Source organism: Ciona robusta, chromosome 1 (genome assembly GCF_009617815.1).
Source record: "Ciona robusta chromosome 1, ASM961781v2".
Taxonomy (NCBI): Eukaryota; Metazoa; Chordata; class Ascidiacea; order Phlebobranchia; family Cionidae; genus Ciona; species Ciona robusta.
The window spans coordinates 4,814,642-4,829,206 of record NC_143235.1 but is presented as its reverse complement, the minus strand read 5'-3'; the positions used below and the strand labels follow the sequence as shown (position 1 = coordinate 4,829,206).

The window sequence follows — 14,565 nt, the reverse complement described above, 5'->3', positions numbered from 1 at the left end:
TTCAAGTGCAAATATTTAATGAGTCTCTGTTTATGGGCTAAGCCATAAACAACAGATTTTTTTCAACAAGGGTTCTTATATTTCACAAAATGAAACGAAACTGTATAGTTATTACAACTTAAAGTAATTGACAGTCAAAAAAGCATTCACCTCGTATAAAGTACATCTCGTATAATTAATATTAAATAAAACAATATATGACATGTGTTTTAGAAAGTAAAAAAGTAATGTCTTCCAATTTTCCCGGGTGTCCCACTTCAAAAATTTAAAATTATGTTCCAACTTGCCCCATGTCTCACCTCACCCCACCTTAAAAGTTCCTTATACAAAAATATTTCGAAAAGAATTCTTATGTTTTATTAAGCAACTACGCTATTACATAAACAGTTATTTGTATCAATAGATCTATACAAAGGTAATATATAAAAAAAAAATTAAATCGAAAATGTCAAAGTTTTTTTATTCCGGATCTAACTTTACCGAAAAGTTTTAAACATTAATTGAACCAAATTGAAGTAAATGATGGAAATCTTGCTTTCTAAAGAACTCAAAAATCGAGAAAATTTAGTATTTGCGAAACAAAAGTTGTGGTACGTAAGCTAGAATAAATTATAGTGAGTTGAAGTTGGTGTCGAACGTTCTACGCCTTATGAGAAACGTTGACTCCACACTGAAAAAATAAATAAATAGTTACGGGTCATGTAGTAATATTTTTGTTGTTTAAATTGACTGTTATAATCATACAGTAGGGCGGGAGAAGATGGGACACATTTGCATTCTATTTTCTCGTCCAGTTTTGGAGTAAATAAAGAACAATATAGAATTGTATCCTCGCTACTTCTGCAGAATTGTTTAAAACACGATTAGAATATTTGGATATTATGAGCTAAATGTGTCCCATCTTTCCCGACTCAACACCGCGAAGATGTGATGTATGGAAAATCCTCAAACCTGAGTTAATGACCTTATCCACACGTTTCTTAGTATGTAGGCCATGTGTCCCATTCTCCCCCACCCTACTAAACCTAACTTATCCTCATGTATTCAAAACATACACTGAAAGTATGTTGACGTCAATAATGCTTCTGTGAGAATATACGTCGATTATAAAACTGTAATTTTTTTTATTGATTTTTTTACCTTCCGCACTGTATACTGGCAGTGTGAGTTCTATTAACCGCGTAAGCATAACATTATCGGCGTTTTCTAATTATCACATTTTTTCCGTTTCCTGTCCCAGTACATAGACGTGCACTCAAGCCAGAATTGATAGATTTTAAATATGTAAAATACAATTGTATTCAGCTAATTTAGAGACAACGGGCATATTCAGCGCAATTTTGTGATAACTGTGAAATTTATTTATAGTACAGTGGGGGAAAATGGGACACCTTTCATTGTTTTTTTCGTCCCGTTGAGTAATAAACAAAGAACATTTAAATAATTATAAAACCGTAGCCTCACGACTCCCATAGACCGTTTTTAATTGTTTAAAACACAAAAAAAACACATTTAGATATAACGTGCTAAGGGTGTCCCATCTTTCCTCACAGTACTATAAATTTATGATCAGTAAAAATAAGAACCTCTATGTGTTTCCTTACCTGTTGTTGTCCAATTAGCTCTCCAGCATAAATGTTGCAGATCCCAGCAGCAACAGAAAACGGACCAGCAAACCAACCGAGATAAAAAGCGACACCAAACGAAGCATCGTTGGCACTACTCCTGACAATGGGTGCGAATGTCACTATGTATGCGATGCAGCCGCTTAAAATAACAAGCCCTGCGGAGTACAAAAAGATGTAGAAGTGTAGTAGCACATTTTCGATGATACATAAATGTAACACATATAGTCGCATGCAGACACTGCATGTTGCCGACGTATACGCCACAATAATGAGCATGCTGTCATCGCCAAACTTATATAGCATATTAGATTTAAGGCTCGATGGTGGCACAGGTTGTGGGCGTACAGTGCATGGGAAATGTTTTCATCCTCTTTTCTTGTACAATTTGGCAGTAAACAAAAAAATACCTAAAGGACTATATAACGGTAGCCCCGCAACTCTAAAAGACCGTTTGCAGTAAACAAGTTCCGAAAATATGGAAGTTTAGTGCTTACGGTATCCCATTTAACCCCACGTCCAGTACTATAGTATGGTGGGGGAAGATGGGACACCTTTTCATTCTATTTTCTCGTCGCATTTGGTAGTAAACAAAGTTTAAAGAATTATAAAACCGTATTTCCAGGACTCCTATAGACCGTTGTAAAATGTTTAAAACCTGTTCAGGACATTTGGATATTACGTGTTAAAGGTGTCCCATCTTCCCCCAACCTACTATATATATGGGTCGTGGGCAAGAAACCTAACGTTTATTGCTCCTGGTTAGCACTAATTGTCCAAGTTATAAAAAAGAAACGTTTAATAAGTAACATTACTTCATAAAAATATCGTAAAAGGCTATACGATGTGTATGAAATAAGACACTCGTATTTTATTCCAAAGGCCCCGAAAATAAAGAACAACGTTCGTTTAAACAACTTTACACGTGCAAAACAATAATAAGTTAAGTTGTATTGTAAAAGTGGTTTGTAGACTTGTTGTAGCAAAAAGTATAGCAATAAGTAACTATATATTACCTCCAACCAAGTCGCAAACACCAAGTGCTAAAATAAGAGGACCATATTTCTTCGTTATGCAAAATCCAAAGCTAATAAAGAGTTTTAAACCCAGAATACAAGCGGCAATTATGAAGAGTATGCGGGCTGCATCTAGGCCAGGCACCAGGTTCCACACTGTCAAATGAAGGGTTAATTATTAAACATATATAATTGATAAAAAGGTTTCGTTTACCAGTTCCAATGCATTGTTTGGAGAAAAATGTAAAGCATGACCGGTACAGTCCAAATGTGGCAAAACTCGTATGGTGCCACCCCACAACTGTCATTGCCGGAATGAACAACCCGGTAACAATTCCACTTAAAACTGAACCAGCAATTTGATACGGAGACTGTTGGTAGCATTCGCAGCCCATAATTTTTTATTAAAGTTAAACACGGTAAAACTATACGACTAGTTGGGAAAAATCGTCTTTTGATATTGTCAAAAAATTATTCTTGTTATGTACATGAAACTAAGCTCAATAATCTTTTGTAGGTTCATAACAGTATAAAGTTTAGAATTACCTCAACCACCAGCAGAAGCTACATCACGAAGTGGGCTACAGACATAAAAATACTTCTGTTGTTCAATCTACAACCAATATCTGCACAAACGTTTCCTGCGCTTTGCTTTAGTAACATTAGAATGACTCAAAACCGTAGGCGGTTTTGTTTCGCCGTCACAAAGACTGCCATTTCATTGTAAAAAAAACAAACACTATCATTGTAAAAAATGCTTGCCTACGCTAGCCAAAGCATTCGTACCACCTTAGCCTAGTATTATGTGTAGGCTATGATACCACGCTGGTAAACACAACAATTACCACATTACATCGAGGCTAATCTAATGATGCAGCTCCGGATAAATTTGTTTCAGTAAATCTACCGTAACAGCATTTCCTCAAACATATTTGTTGCATCACGCATCTGGTTAGTACAGACGTATAGTGTCACAAAAAAAATATTTTTTTGCTTGTTCTGAATTTGTCACGTTAAATACCATACATAACACAAACCTGATAAATATAAGTGCCAAGTTTTAGCTGGCTTAAACGAATAGTTGAGCATAAAATAGTCGCTTTGATGCTGTATTTACTACAAGTATATACAATACTTTCAAACAACGATTTGATAAAATGCAACGAAGGTAAAATAAGCGGCACATCTGTACGACTTAATTAGTTCAATTGTTTTGTCACAATAAAAAATAAAAAACGAACTGAAAAGATGAAAGGATGGTCATTAAAATAATGTTTGCTGATTTCGAAGTATAACACGCTATATATAGTTATCATAAAAAGCAAATGTGTATTGCCGCCCATGTAAACTGATGGCACTTTGTTTTGATTGGCAGAAACTGTGCTTCGTAACATCAGATTTGAACACCTTGCAATTTGTATTAAGAACCCCAGTTTTTTATATAGTTACAAAAGTTCTATTGCATTGAATACTCTAGTTTTGTATACAGTTATAAAAGTTGATCTTTGAAACCTCAGTACACTTATAAAAAAAGAGTTGTAGTTTTAAAAATTATTTACCTAAAATTGAACGGCCATTTTCATTATTGTATAGTACACCACGTACATTAAGCATATATCTTCAAACGGTCAGTTAATATAAATAGCTGAGATGTTCAAACATTTGATTCCCTGTCACCTGCTGACAACAAGGCAGTTTCAGCATCACAGGTTACCGTGGCAACCAACCCAGCAGCGTTAACTTCATTTGTGAGTTTTTCATTACTGTTAACAGGAAGCTCTTGGTTCTTTCTGTTGTTAATTTGATTCTGTAAAGTATATAAAGTCAAGTTAACGTCTGGCGCCGCGGCACAGTTGGTTAGCATGTCTGCTTGTAACCCAGAGGTATTGGGTTCAAGGCTTGTTACTGGCTTTACTGCTACTATTGTGGACATATGTGTCCTTGGGCAAGATACTTAACGGCAAATGCTTCAACCCAGTGGTCACTAATGGGGTTTCCAAATCATCAGCCATACATAAAAAAATAAAATATCCAAAAAAATAATCACCCACAAAGTAACATACTTGGTAAAGCTCGCACCAGGTGTATGAAACAGAACACCTGTGTTATAACATTTTCCGGCCACACAGGATAAAGTAAGTTACATGTATTCATTCAATGCTGCAGTGGTTGGATAACTTAGTTGTTTCTTTACTGGGGTGCAAATATTTTTATTATTGTATGTATTTTTAAGGCAATGTGTTTTTGTTGAATGTGACATTGAACTTAGTATAAACAAAACATCAACCCAAAATACAAACAATATTGTATATATCAGGGTTTTGTGGTTAGGGGCCAGCATGTAGGTGATTCTAACAGGCTAATGGCCTTCAAACAATGTTGGTTTGTATTTTGAATTGTCAGTTTTTTCTACTTAATTGAAAAAAAGCTATTGGTTGCTAGTATGTGGTGAATAACAAAAAAAAAGTTTCTTCCTTTTTGTTACCATTGTGAAACAAAAATTTAACTTAATTTCTGTTTGTTTTCAAAACACACAGAATAATAATATATGTACATGGTGTCAATTATTAAACCTGAATATCGGTGTCAGATGTTGGAGATGGAGGAATGATCACGTGAGTCCCGTTTCCAATCACGTGAGTCCCGTTTCCAATCATTGAAGTCCCGTTTCCAATCACAGGAGCCCCATTTCCAATCACAGGAGCCCCATTTCCAATCACGGGAGCTCCGTTCCTGATCACATCATTATTGATCATGTTGGGATGCACGGCAAGTTCATTAGGAGGTTGAATTCTTCGATGAAGATGGTTGATCCTCTCCTCCACACATCCTGCCGATAATCTCGCCTCCGCATCGTGATCCCAACATTCCTCCATGGTCTCACACAAGATCCCAACGACCTGAATTAAACAACAAATATTTTTTAAAAAAATAAAGAAAAAAAAAATATAAAAAGAAAAAATAATAAAATAAAAAATTGCTACTTTTATCTGTACTTTAACAATACTACTACTGTATAACAGTAATAATGCCATCCATAACTATTGGAAAAAACTAAATCAAAGTTCGATTGCTCATTTGTATATCTTTGGGCAAGTTAATTAACAGTAATTATTCCAACTCAGTAGTCATTATTTGGTTTTCAACATTCTTAGCCATACAAAAACATTTATTCGCAATGTTGTATATGCAGTAACTGGTCAGCTGGCACGAGGTAATGAAGTAGGGTATTTGTGTTATAAGAAGCCTAGCCATGCAAGGATAAATTAGCGCCATTTTTTTATTAATACTACTCCCAATCATACAATTTGCTTGTACAATAATTGTAAAGCAAGTAATTTTTAGTTTCGTACGAATCCAAAAAATGTGAAGAAATTTTTTTTAGTTGTAATAAAACGTCCTAAAAATGGACTAATTACCTCATCTTGTCTCCAGAGGTCGTTAACTACAGGCCGTGTCTTCTGGTCGATCACACAAGCTTGCATTTCATCAAGTGTTGGGTGTTGTCCAAGTTCCAACTCATACGGCATCATATATGTTGGTGTGGAACCTCCTGTGTGGGAAGTATTGTTGTTGTAAGTGTCAAGCATTGTTTGTACTTTGTTTTTATATAGTAGTAAGTCCTTCAGTTACTGTTTGTGCAAATTTATTTATATATATAGTAGGATGGGGAAGATGGGACACCTTAGCACATAATATCAGAATATCCTAATCGTGTTTTAAACAGTTATCAATGGGCTATAAGAGTCGTGGGGATATGGTTTTAAATTCTTTGAATGTTCTTTGTTTACTACCGAATTGGACAAGAAAATTAAATAAAAAGGTGTCCCATCTTCCCTCACTCCTATATAGGCATGAACCATTTTAAAATATACGTGATGCCTCATACAATGTTTCACAGAACTTATATCCTATTATAATGTGATGCAGGTACACAACAATGAGTATTTATAATATGATTTTTTTTAAATAGAAAATGAAATCATTAACGTGTACTGTGTAGCAATCTTGTCAAACAGGAAGTACTTCTCATTAAACACATGACTTGATTAAACCTTAAAGGTTATACATCTTATTGGTCTTATGCATTGAAAAAACAGTCAAACTAAAAAGCTGTAAACCCTCTTTTGTATAAAAAGATTGCAAAAATTAGTCTGTATATGGGGACCTTAAAGAATAATGTGGGGTGGGCAGTATATCTTTCTTATGCTTGTTGTTTGAATGGACAATATAGCTTAAAAACTGCAATATCTCAAAAAAGGGTTTCAGCACTGACTCCATATATTACAGCATTAACGTTACAAACATGTTACGAACTGTAGGTTTATATGCTTCCAGTTTTAAAAAATACAAATAGATCTGATTATTTGTCAGCCAGAACAAATAAAGATAATATTGTATCATAATAACTATATGAAAACATCTAAATCTGTGTAAAATATATATTACATCTAAACTTGTGTAAAATGCATATTGCACCTGAACTACAAGTTTGGGTGACATGTTATTCAAGCCAATGTACTCAAAACGTTACGTCTCAAAGCAGTAATGAACCGGACATTGAAATTATAACTGTGACATACCTGGTACATCTGAACATCTTGTTATGATTTCCCACATAACAAGAGCGAATGCATACATATCAATACGTAGGAAAGCATCGCGTTGGAAGTTAATCGCTCCCTCCAGGATCTCAGGAGCCATGTATCTTCTCGTTCCAACCTGTGTGAAAATAAAACAAAATAAAATTATCAACAAAAATAGTGGTTTATCAGCAAAATATTGGTATGTATGATTTTGTTGATTACTGTTTGTGGGACAACAATAGTAAATTACAAACGGTGTCAGACTATAGATGTGAGTGGACTGTCATTTTTAAATATTTTTCTTATTAATCACATTTTGATTTTGAGCATAAGAGTAATAGTATTACAACTCAAACAAGTCTAATTCTCAGGTCCCCTGAAGTAACTTGGAAAAAAATCTACTTTGTAAGAAATATTCAGTTTGGGAATGAGAATTTAGTTATTTTACCTGTCCATGGCTTTCCCCCGTGCATTCGCCTGGTATGAACTTGACAGCGAGTCCAAAATCAGCGATAACAGCCGTCATGTCGTTACTGATGAGAACATTCTTGCTTTTAAAGTCACGATGAGCAATAGCAGGCTTGTGTCCTTTGTGTGGTTGCCTGTTTCCAATATATGACATATTTAGAAATTTGGTTAAACTTGTTATCAAGGAAATAAATAGTGCAAATTTGGTTAAAAACTTGAAATTGTTTCATTTAGAAAATAACTTGCAGACAAAATGATTTTTGTGTCTGCAAATGTTGTATCACAATATTGGTTATATAATATTCTTAGAATTTTAAACTACAATATATACATATTGCAGCTTTAAAAAAAGGGAGTAGTTTTCGGAAACTTTGATATAATATGCAAATTCTCTTTTATAAATTGACTGACTTGTGTGGAATATCTTCATGTAGAAAAGACAGCCCTGTTGCCATGGTTTCCATGAACTTGAGAGCCACAGGAAGTGACATCGTGTGCGTCTTCAAATAATCAGCCAATGACCCCTGTCAATCAAAATAACAACAGAATTTACATTTATTCTCAAATTTTCGCCATTGAAAATTGTATCCAAATTGAATGACTGAACAATTGTCATATATTTATCCTCATGTGGCAAAGCGTTGCAAAAATTTTAACAGGTTTTGTCGTGTTTCATGCACATGTCCACTTATGAGTTATTAAATTTCTTTTTTGAGGGAATTTTTTCTTGCAAAGTTTATCATTTGGTGATCCCATTAGTGTTCACTGGGTTGGTTCAATGGTTGCCAAGTGCATTGACCAAAGACGTACACACTTACAATATTTTGTAGCGGAAAATTTTTGTCTTATTTGTTCCCTTTACACATTTTGAGATTCCATAATGTTTTGCATTTTTTTTTTAACTTTTATTTTGTAAAATATTACAAAAAATGTTTTTATTTGTAGCATATTTACTTTATGAATACTAATGACGACAAACTAAAAAAAGTAAATAAAACATGTTTATTTAAAAGTTGATAAAGTATTTACATATTCATGAAACTCTGTGATCAACCATAGTTCAGTTTCGACCCCAACACCCCTGCTGGCAGCAGCGATAAAGTTTAATATATGCGGATGATAGTGAACCAGCTCTGTGTTAAAAACTTCTTGTTCATTAAGCCATGACTGCTTATCCTGTGAAAAATAAAATGAATTATATATTTAATTTAACACTATTCAAATTAATTTTTTTAGGTTTTAATTTTTAAAATTATTGAAAAGCACAAGTAAGCTCTTTTGAGAAACCTTGTTTACAAAAGTTTTAATTTAACAGCTGTACAAGATTAAAACTTTCTTCTTGATAAAACACCAACTTTTAACTATATTTTATCTTATCTCTGTAAAGCTAACCTCAATCAATTAAAAAAATAGAGGAATTTATAATTAAACTAGCAGACTATTTGGAGGTGGCAATATTTATTTTATTTAATCAAAATTTTTTTTTGTAATTAAGGATATAATTAATATAAAAAACGTAACATACTTGTAGAAAAAAAAAGACGTTGACTAAAAAACGTAACATATTTGTAGAAAAAGACTTCAACCAAAAAAATGTAACATACTTGTAGAAAAAAGACAGTGACTAAAAAACATAACATATTTGTAGAAAAAGACTTCGACCAATAAAAATGTTACATACTTGTAGAAAAAAAACTTTGACTGCAACAAATCTGTCGTGTAGTTGAGCTTTCCAAACACAACCAAACCTTCCTCGTGCTTTGATGTCGATTAACTGGGGCAAGTTGATCTCAGGTGGAATAAGCAGTTGGGTGTTTTGTGTTGAAGTGGTTAAACCAGAACCTGGAGTTTGCTGAGGAATGAATTGTTTGTATTAATATGATTTAAAACTGAGGAATAAACTGTTGGTATTAATAATAATACGATTTAAAACTGGGGAATGGATTGTTCGTTTTAATGCAATTTAACACTAAAGAAATGTGTGGAAAAAATTGCAAGCTGTATTGGATTATGTCCTTTTGAATTTAATGCAATATTTGAAAAAACAGAACAATTTCCACTAGTTACTTTTACTTATAAAATAAAGATTTGGTATGCATTTGAAATGTACAACTTTACTGCATGTAAACCAATTACAATATGTCACTTTAGAACTAAACACATACAATCTAGAAGATAAAAAATGCATTTAAGTTGAATTTCTTTCAAAGGCCATTTTATAAAAACCTAACCTACCACGCTTGCATTGTCGATGTCACCATAACTATGTTTTCTTTTCCGGTAAATCCAATATATAAGAACCACTAGTAGACTGAGCAGAGTAATAGGTACCAGTGTATACACCAATACTACCCAGGTCTCTTCATTTGTTGGGACGACAACAGGATTTTCTTAATATAAAGTTTGATTTAGTTAAAACCAAATGGCTTGAAATTGTGAGTTGTGACTTAAGGTTTAAAAGATTTTGTATTGAATAAAACCTATTCTATATAGGTAGGAAAGTTTTACTGGTAAACTCTAGTCTTTAAGTTTTTAAATAAATTAAAAATATGGAAGCCAACAAAGTACATACAAATGATAATGATATAGTAGGGTGGGGAAAATGGGACACTCTTTAATCCTATTTTCTTGTCCCATTTGGTAGTAAAGTAAACAAAGACATTTAAAGAATTATAAAACCGTATTCTCATAACTACCATAGACTGCTATTAATTAAAACACAATCAGGATATTTGGATATTATTTGCTAAAGGTGTCCCGTCTTCTCCCACCCTACTATATAGGCTATTATATAAGCATATACAATAAAAGTTTTCTTCTAATATTGAAATATGTAGACCGGCATCATATTTTTTGGGGCTGTTTTAGGTTTAGATTTGCAACCAGTACAGTCATTTTTTATGGACACAAAAATAAAAAAACCCAAATCATAGCACCCATATTAAAATTTAGTTTAAATATTTTATATATATATAAATATTAATTAATCCTAAAGTCGGCACTGAATAATTGCTTCTCACCTTCGTTTGTTTTAATTGTTTTGTTAATATGACCAAGGGAGAAATGAGAGTTGCATAAATCATTGTCACAGCAACAGAAGAAAACACTTTTAATTGTTACCGCTTCACACCTGGATAAGAATTATATTAAATTAAAACCTCACTATTGGGGTGGTTGGGAGTTAAAATTGTCATCTTATTCTGAAAGAATATTTGGTTTGAAAGTCAATTCTGCTTTCATTGTGGGCATGTCATGAGTGTTCTGGTGCAAACCCAAACTAGGTTGTCCAAAATGTTGACCAAACAGAAAAAAAAATAAAAACACAATCACCCTAAACGTTTCACATCTGAAAACTGTCTGAGTGTAATAAAACACATATATATATATATACATAATCAAAATAAGATCAAAAAAATATATAAAATATAACTTGGCCATATAAAATATAAGTTTTTGTTAGACAGACTTTATTTTTATTGGGCATGTTGCGTTTTATACGCAACCATTTTCTGCCCTGCACATGAAAACAGGTAAGTAATATTCATACATAGCCATATCCATAAAAAATTAAGCAAATGTCAGCTTTATAAAACATACTTTGCTAAACATGGTTTACTTTGGCTCCAGCAACCCTTTCGTATTATTTCTACTTTCCCAGATTCATTTGTCCATGAAACGAAACAGTTTGGTTGCCTCCCTGGAACTTCTTCATCCTTAACACATAACTCTGTGGTATTGCAGGATCCATTTTCATCAATCTCCTGTTAACCAAACACAAAGATATTGCAATTTATTATTGATATGATGAAGTTCTATATATATATATATATTATATCATATTCATAGCCTATGATTCTATGAAAAACTTAATTAGCAAACAATTTTCAAAAAATTATATATTGCAAACAAAAAATTAACAACTTGTTTTTGTTGAACCTCGTCCTCATCATATGAATAATAAATTGATTCATAGAATCATAGGCTATAATATAATATATATATAATTAGCGAACTAACTTATAGAAACAGAGATCTATTTCGTATTTTTATAACTAATGTGCTGAGTCAACCTTATAAATTATAACAATACCAATTTGTCCATTAAACACTATTTTTAGGTTTAGCGTCATTTATATTTCACTTTGGTATGTCACTTGTGCACCTTGCTTTAGTGTAATACAATATAACTCAAAAACGGTACAGTTTAAAGTCTGAAAAATTGGAGCAAAACATTCAATTCGGAAAGGACTTTACATACACTAATTATAAAAATCACAGCTCCTCTTTTGGTAGGCCATTTTGTTTTTGGCAGGCCATTTTAAGTGTAATATCATAAGCAGTACAATAAGTACATATATAAAAGTTAAGGAGCACAATATGCATAGTAATTGGCAATTACTAATGCTGCAGTTAGTAAGTACAAAGTAAGTACATTTTTTAGTTTGGCGTGTCGTCAACAGAATAAGTATATTCAAGTGCCTATAACAAACGCTAAATAATTAGACAACCATTCACTTACTGAATCTTTACATGTATAGTCGGTAGGAGAACGAATAGCATGATTTTTGTTGAAGTGTTCACATTTTAATGTCTGTGTAGTAACCGATGTAAACAAGCACGCAAACAAGATAAACTGCCGCATGATGGAGCTATTCTGTAGTAAACACCTGAAAATAATAAAAAGTAAAACTAAACTTCTATATTAATGAACGTTACTTGCTTTATCCTCTGACCAAAAAAACGACAGTCGGTATAACATGGGTTTTCATACACCTCTTGCCAGCAATCGAGTTGCCATGTACTTTTTTTATATTTTTATCATTTTTGTTTATTTATGAGTTTATGGCTGATAATTTGGACAACCCATTAGTGACCCTTTGATTTAAGCAATTGCAGTTAAGTGTCTTGCATAAAAAAAATTTGTAATGAAATATAGAGAGAATAATAGAAATATAGAAAAAACATATATACCTGCTTGACTTTCATGCAGCAAAATGCTATTCCTATATTCTGCATGCCATATTTTATATATATCCTCACTTTTTTCAGTTGTTATATAATTATTGTTTAATTCTTATAAAACAAAAAAAAACATCTGTAAAGTAAGGATATAAATGAATAATTCAGAAATTGTTTATAGATTGTAGCATTTCAAAGTAATGTGAATAACATACAAATCCATAACCTTCCTTTTTTAGTTGTTAAATACTTACTGTTTAATTCTTTTAAATTAAAAAACCTCTGCAAAGTAAAGGTATACTATATTCAAAATTAATAATTCAGAAATATTTTTTAAAGTGTAACAGCTTAATAAGTAATGTGAATAGTGAATACCAATATACCATACAAGTAAGCAACATGCAAGCAGAACATAAATTAGTTCACCGTAGGTTACATTAAAATAGGTTTTAGGTTATGTACTGTTTGAATTGGCGGGGCGTAATACCCATGTAATAAATAAGTTGCAACGCGAACGTCCAAAACACTTTTAATTTCCTGATAACACAGTTTGGACGGCAGCAAGAAAGAGCGCGAATGAAGTGCCGTCTGTAGCAACACAAAGAGAGGGAGAATTAAAGAGAGTGGAACAGACGTGACGAGACGGGTTGGCGTCACTGAAAGTCACGTGACCACAGCCAAGTCTGGCAAGGTAGGAATAGAATGTTGTTGGCATTATCGGCTGTTGGAAATTTTCGAGTTGTTTCTTGGCCGCAGTGACAAACAAAATGAAAAATATTTAAATAGCTAAGTAATAACGGTAATTATATGCAAACGTAGACCACATATACTCTTTAGTGTTTTGACATATTCATGCGTGTTTGCAAGCGGCAAAGCTAACTGAAACAAGTGATCTTTAAATGTTAACCGCATTATTAAGACACGACTTAATAGCTCACGTAAGCATGAACGCAAAACATACAGAAATAGAACATTGTCTGACTAGCTGTCTGTCCCTGAAATGACTCCACAAAAGATTTTTTTTTACACTGTTAATAAATTGGCCAGTGACATCAACAATCCAAAACAACTGAGTGTAAATACTGGGGCAAAACATCACATTACATTTTAATAATAAAACAGAAAATTAGTTGATAGTTTCAAACTTAAAGCAACTAACCAGAATACCAGAAAAACAAAATCAATTACTTTTAAACTGGATGTAAACATAATATACCATTAAGTTTATTGTAAATAAATATGACACAAATTGTAACTAGTGGAATACATGTACAATTCAGTATTTAAAATCTTACTTTTTAAATAAAAAACAGAGATTGTGGCTTCAACAACCAACAGCAGCTTGAAATTTCATTATTTTATATCAGGGACCATTAAAAACTATCGAAACAAGGCGACTTAAATAAATGCATTATTATATATATATATATATATTCAAATTCGCAAAGTTTTGTTTTTGCAAAGAATGAAATAGGAAACAATGTTACAGTTACAGGATGTCATTTATTGAAGATATGGGCTTTCAACAATGAGTCACTACATACACCCTATTTACTTACTGACCACATTAAATAAAGTCTTAAATACTTTCCCAATATCCATTCATTATGTTTATTAAATGAGAACACCAGAAGTTAAGGAGGTAATTAGTAAAAATTAGCATGAACGATCGTAACTTATTTATCCTTCTGTGGCAGGACAATATTATAGTCCGTAATTACATACACAAATGTTCTGTTTTGTACATGTGTGCCTGCTTACATTTTCCAAAACATGTAACTTTGTGGGTGATGAATAATATACCAGATTATTTGCAATATTTTTAAAAGGGTTGCCAGTTTAAACAACTAATAGGAAACCACTAAGTTAAAGCAATTGTTGTTAAGTGTCTTCACTGTCTTGCCAAAAGAC

General features: G+C 32.7%; 2 protein-coding genes across 2 annotated transcripts; both read right to left on the bottom strand.

Moving 5' to 3' along the window:
- Positions 1-164: 164 nt before the first annotated feature.
- Positions 165-3,598, bottom strand: LOC149741689 (uncharacterized). The gene is made up of 4 exons (XM_089891392.1): positions 2,856-3,598; positions 2,642-2,797; positions 1,605-1,783; positions 165-670 (listed from the first exon to the last, which is right to left on the bottom strand). Exons 1-4 carry the CDS (start codon positions 3,034-3,036, stop codon positions 641-643), a joined length of 546 nt encoding a protein of 181 aa, XP_089747518.1. The 5' UTR covers positions 3,037-3,598; the 3' UTR covers positions 165-640.
- A 136-nt stretch (positions 3,599-3,734) lies between these two features.
- Positions 3,735-12,811, bottom strand: LOC149741688 (activin receptor type-2B-like). Its single transcript, XM_089891371.1, has 13 exons — positions 12,667-12,811; positions 12,215-12,362; positions 11,293-11,456; positions 10,716-10,825; positions 9,931-10,085; positions 9,377-9,547; positions 8,725-8,871; positions 8,107-8,219; positions 7,676-7,829; positions 7,225-7,363; positions 6,061-6,194; positions 5,215-5,541; positions 3,735-4,448 (listed from the first exon to the last, which is right to left on the bottom strand). The coding sequence occupies exons 2-13, from the start codon at positions 12,335-12,337 to the stop codon at positions 4,296-4,298; spliced, it is 1,890 nt and encodes a 629-aa protein (XP_089747497.1). The 5' UTR covers positions 12,338-12,362; positions 12,667-12,811; the 3' UTR covers positions 3,735-4,295.
- Between the last annotated feature and the right edge of the window lie 1,754 nt (positions 12,812-14,565).

What these genes read in the sequence shown, in the direction of transcription:
- LOC149741688 (XM_089891371.1), bottom strand. Translation starts at nt 12,337, where the DNA reads ATGCGGCAGTTTATCTTGTTTGCGTGCTTGTTTACATCGGTTACTACA. An exon ending in AACAATTAAAACAAACGAAG is followed by an intron (nt 10,086 to 10,715) that starts GTGAGAAGCAAT and finishes CTTTATATTAAG; the next exon opens with AAAATCCTGTTGTCGTCCCA. An exon ending in AAGATGTTCAGATGTACCAG is followed by an intron (nt 6,195 to 7,224) that starts GTATGTCACAGT and finishes CTTCCCACACAG; the next exon opens with GAGGTTCCACACCAACATAT.
- LOC149741689 (XM_089891392.1), bottom strand. Translation starts at nt 3,036, where the DNA reads ATGGGCTGCGAATGCTACCAACAGTCTCCGTATCAAATTGCTGGTTCA. An exon ending in CAAACAATGCATTGGAACTG is followed by an intron (nt 2,798 to 2,855) that starts GTAAACGAAACC and finishes TTCATTTGACAG; the next exon opens with TGTGGAACCTGGTGCCTGGC. An exon ending in TGTTTGCGACTTGGTTGGAG is followed by an intron (nt 1,784 to 2,641) that starts GTAATATATAGT and finishes TGTACTCCGCAG; the next exon opens with GGCTTGTTATTTTAAGCGGC.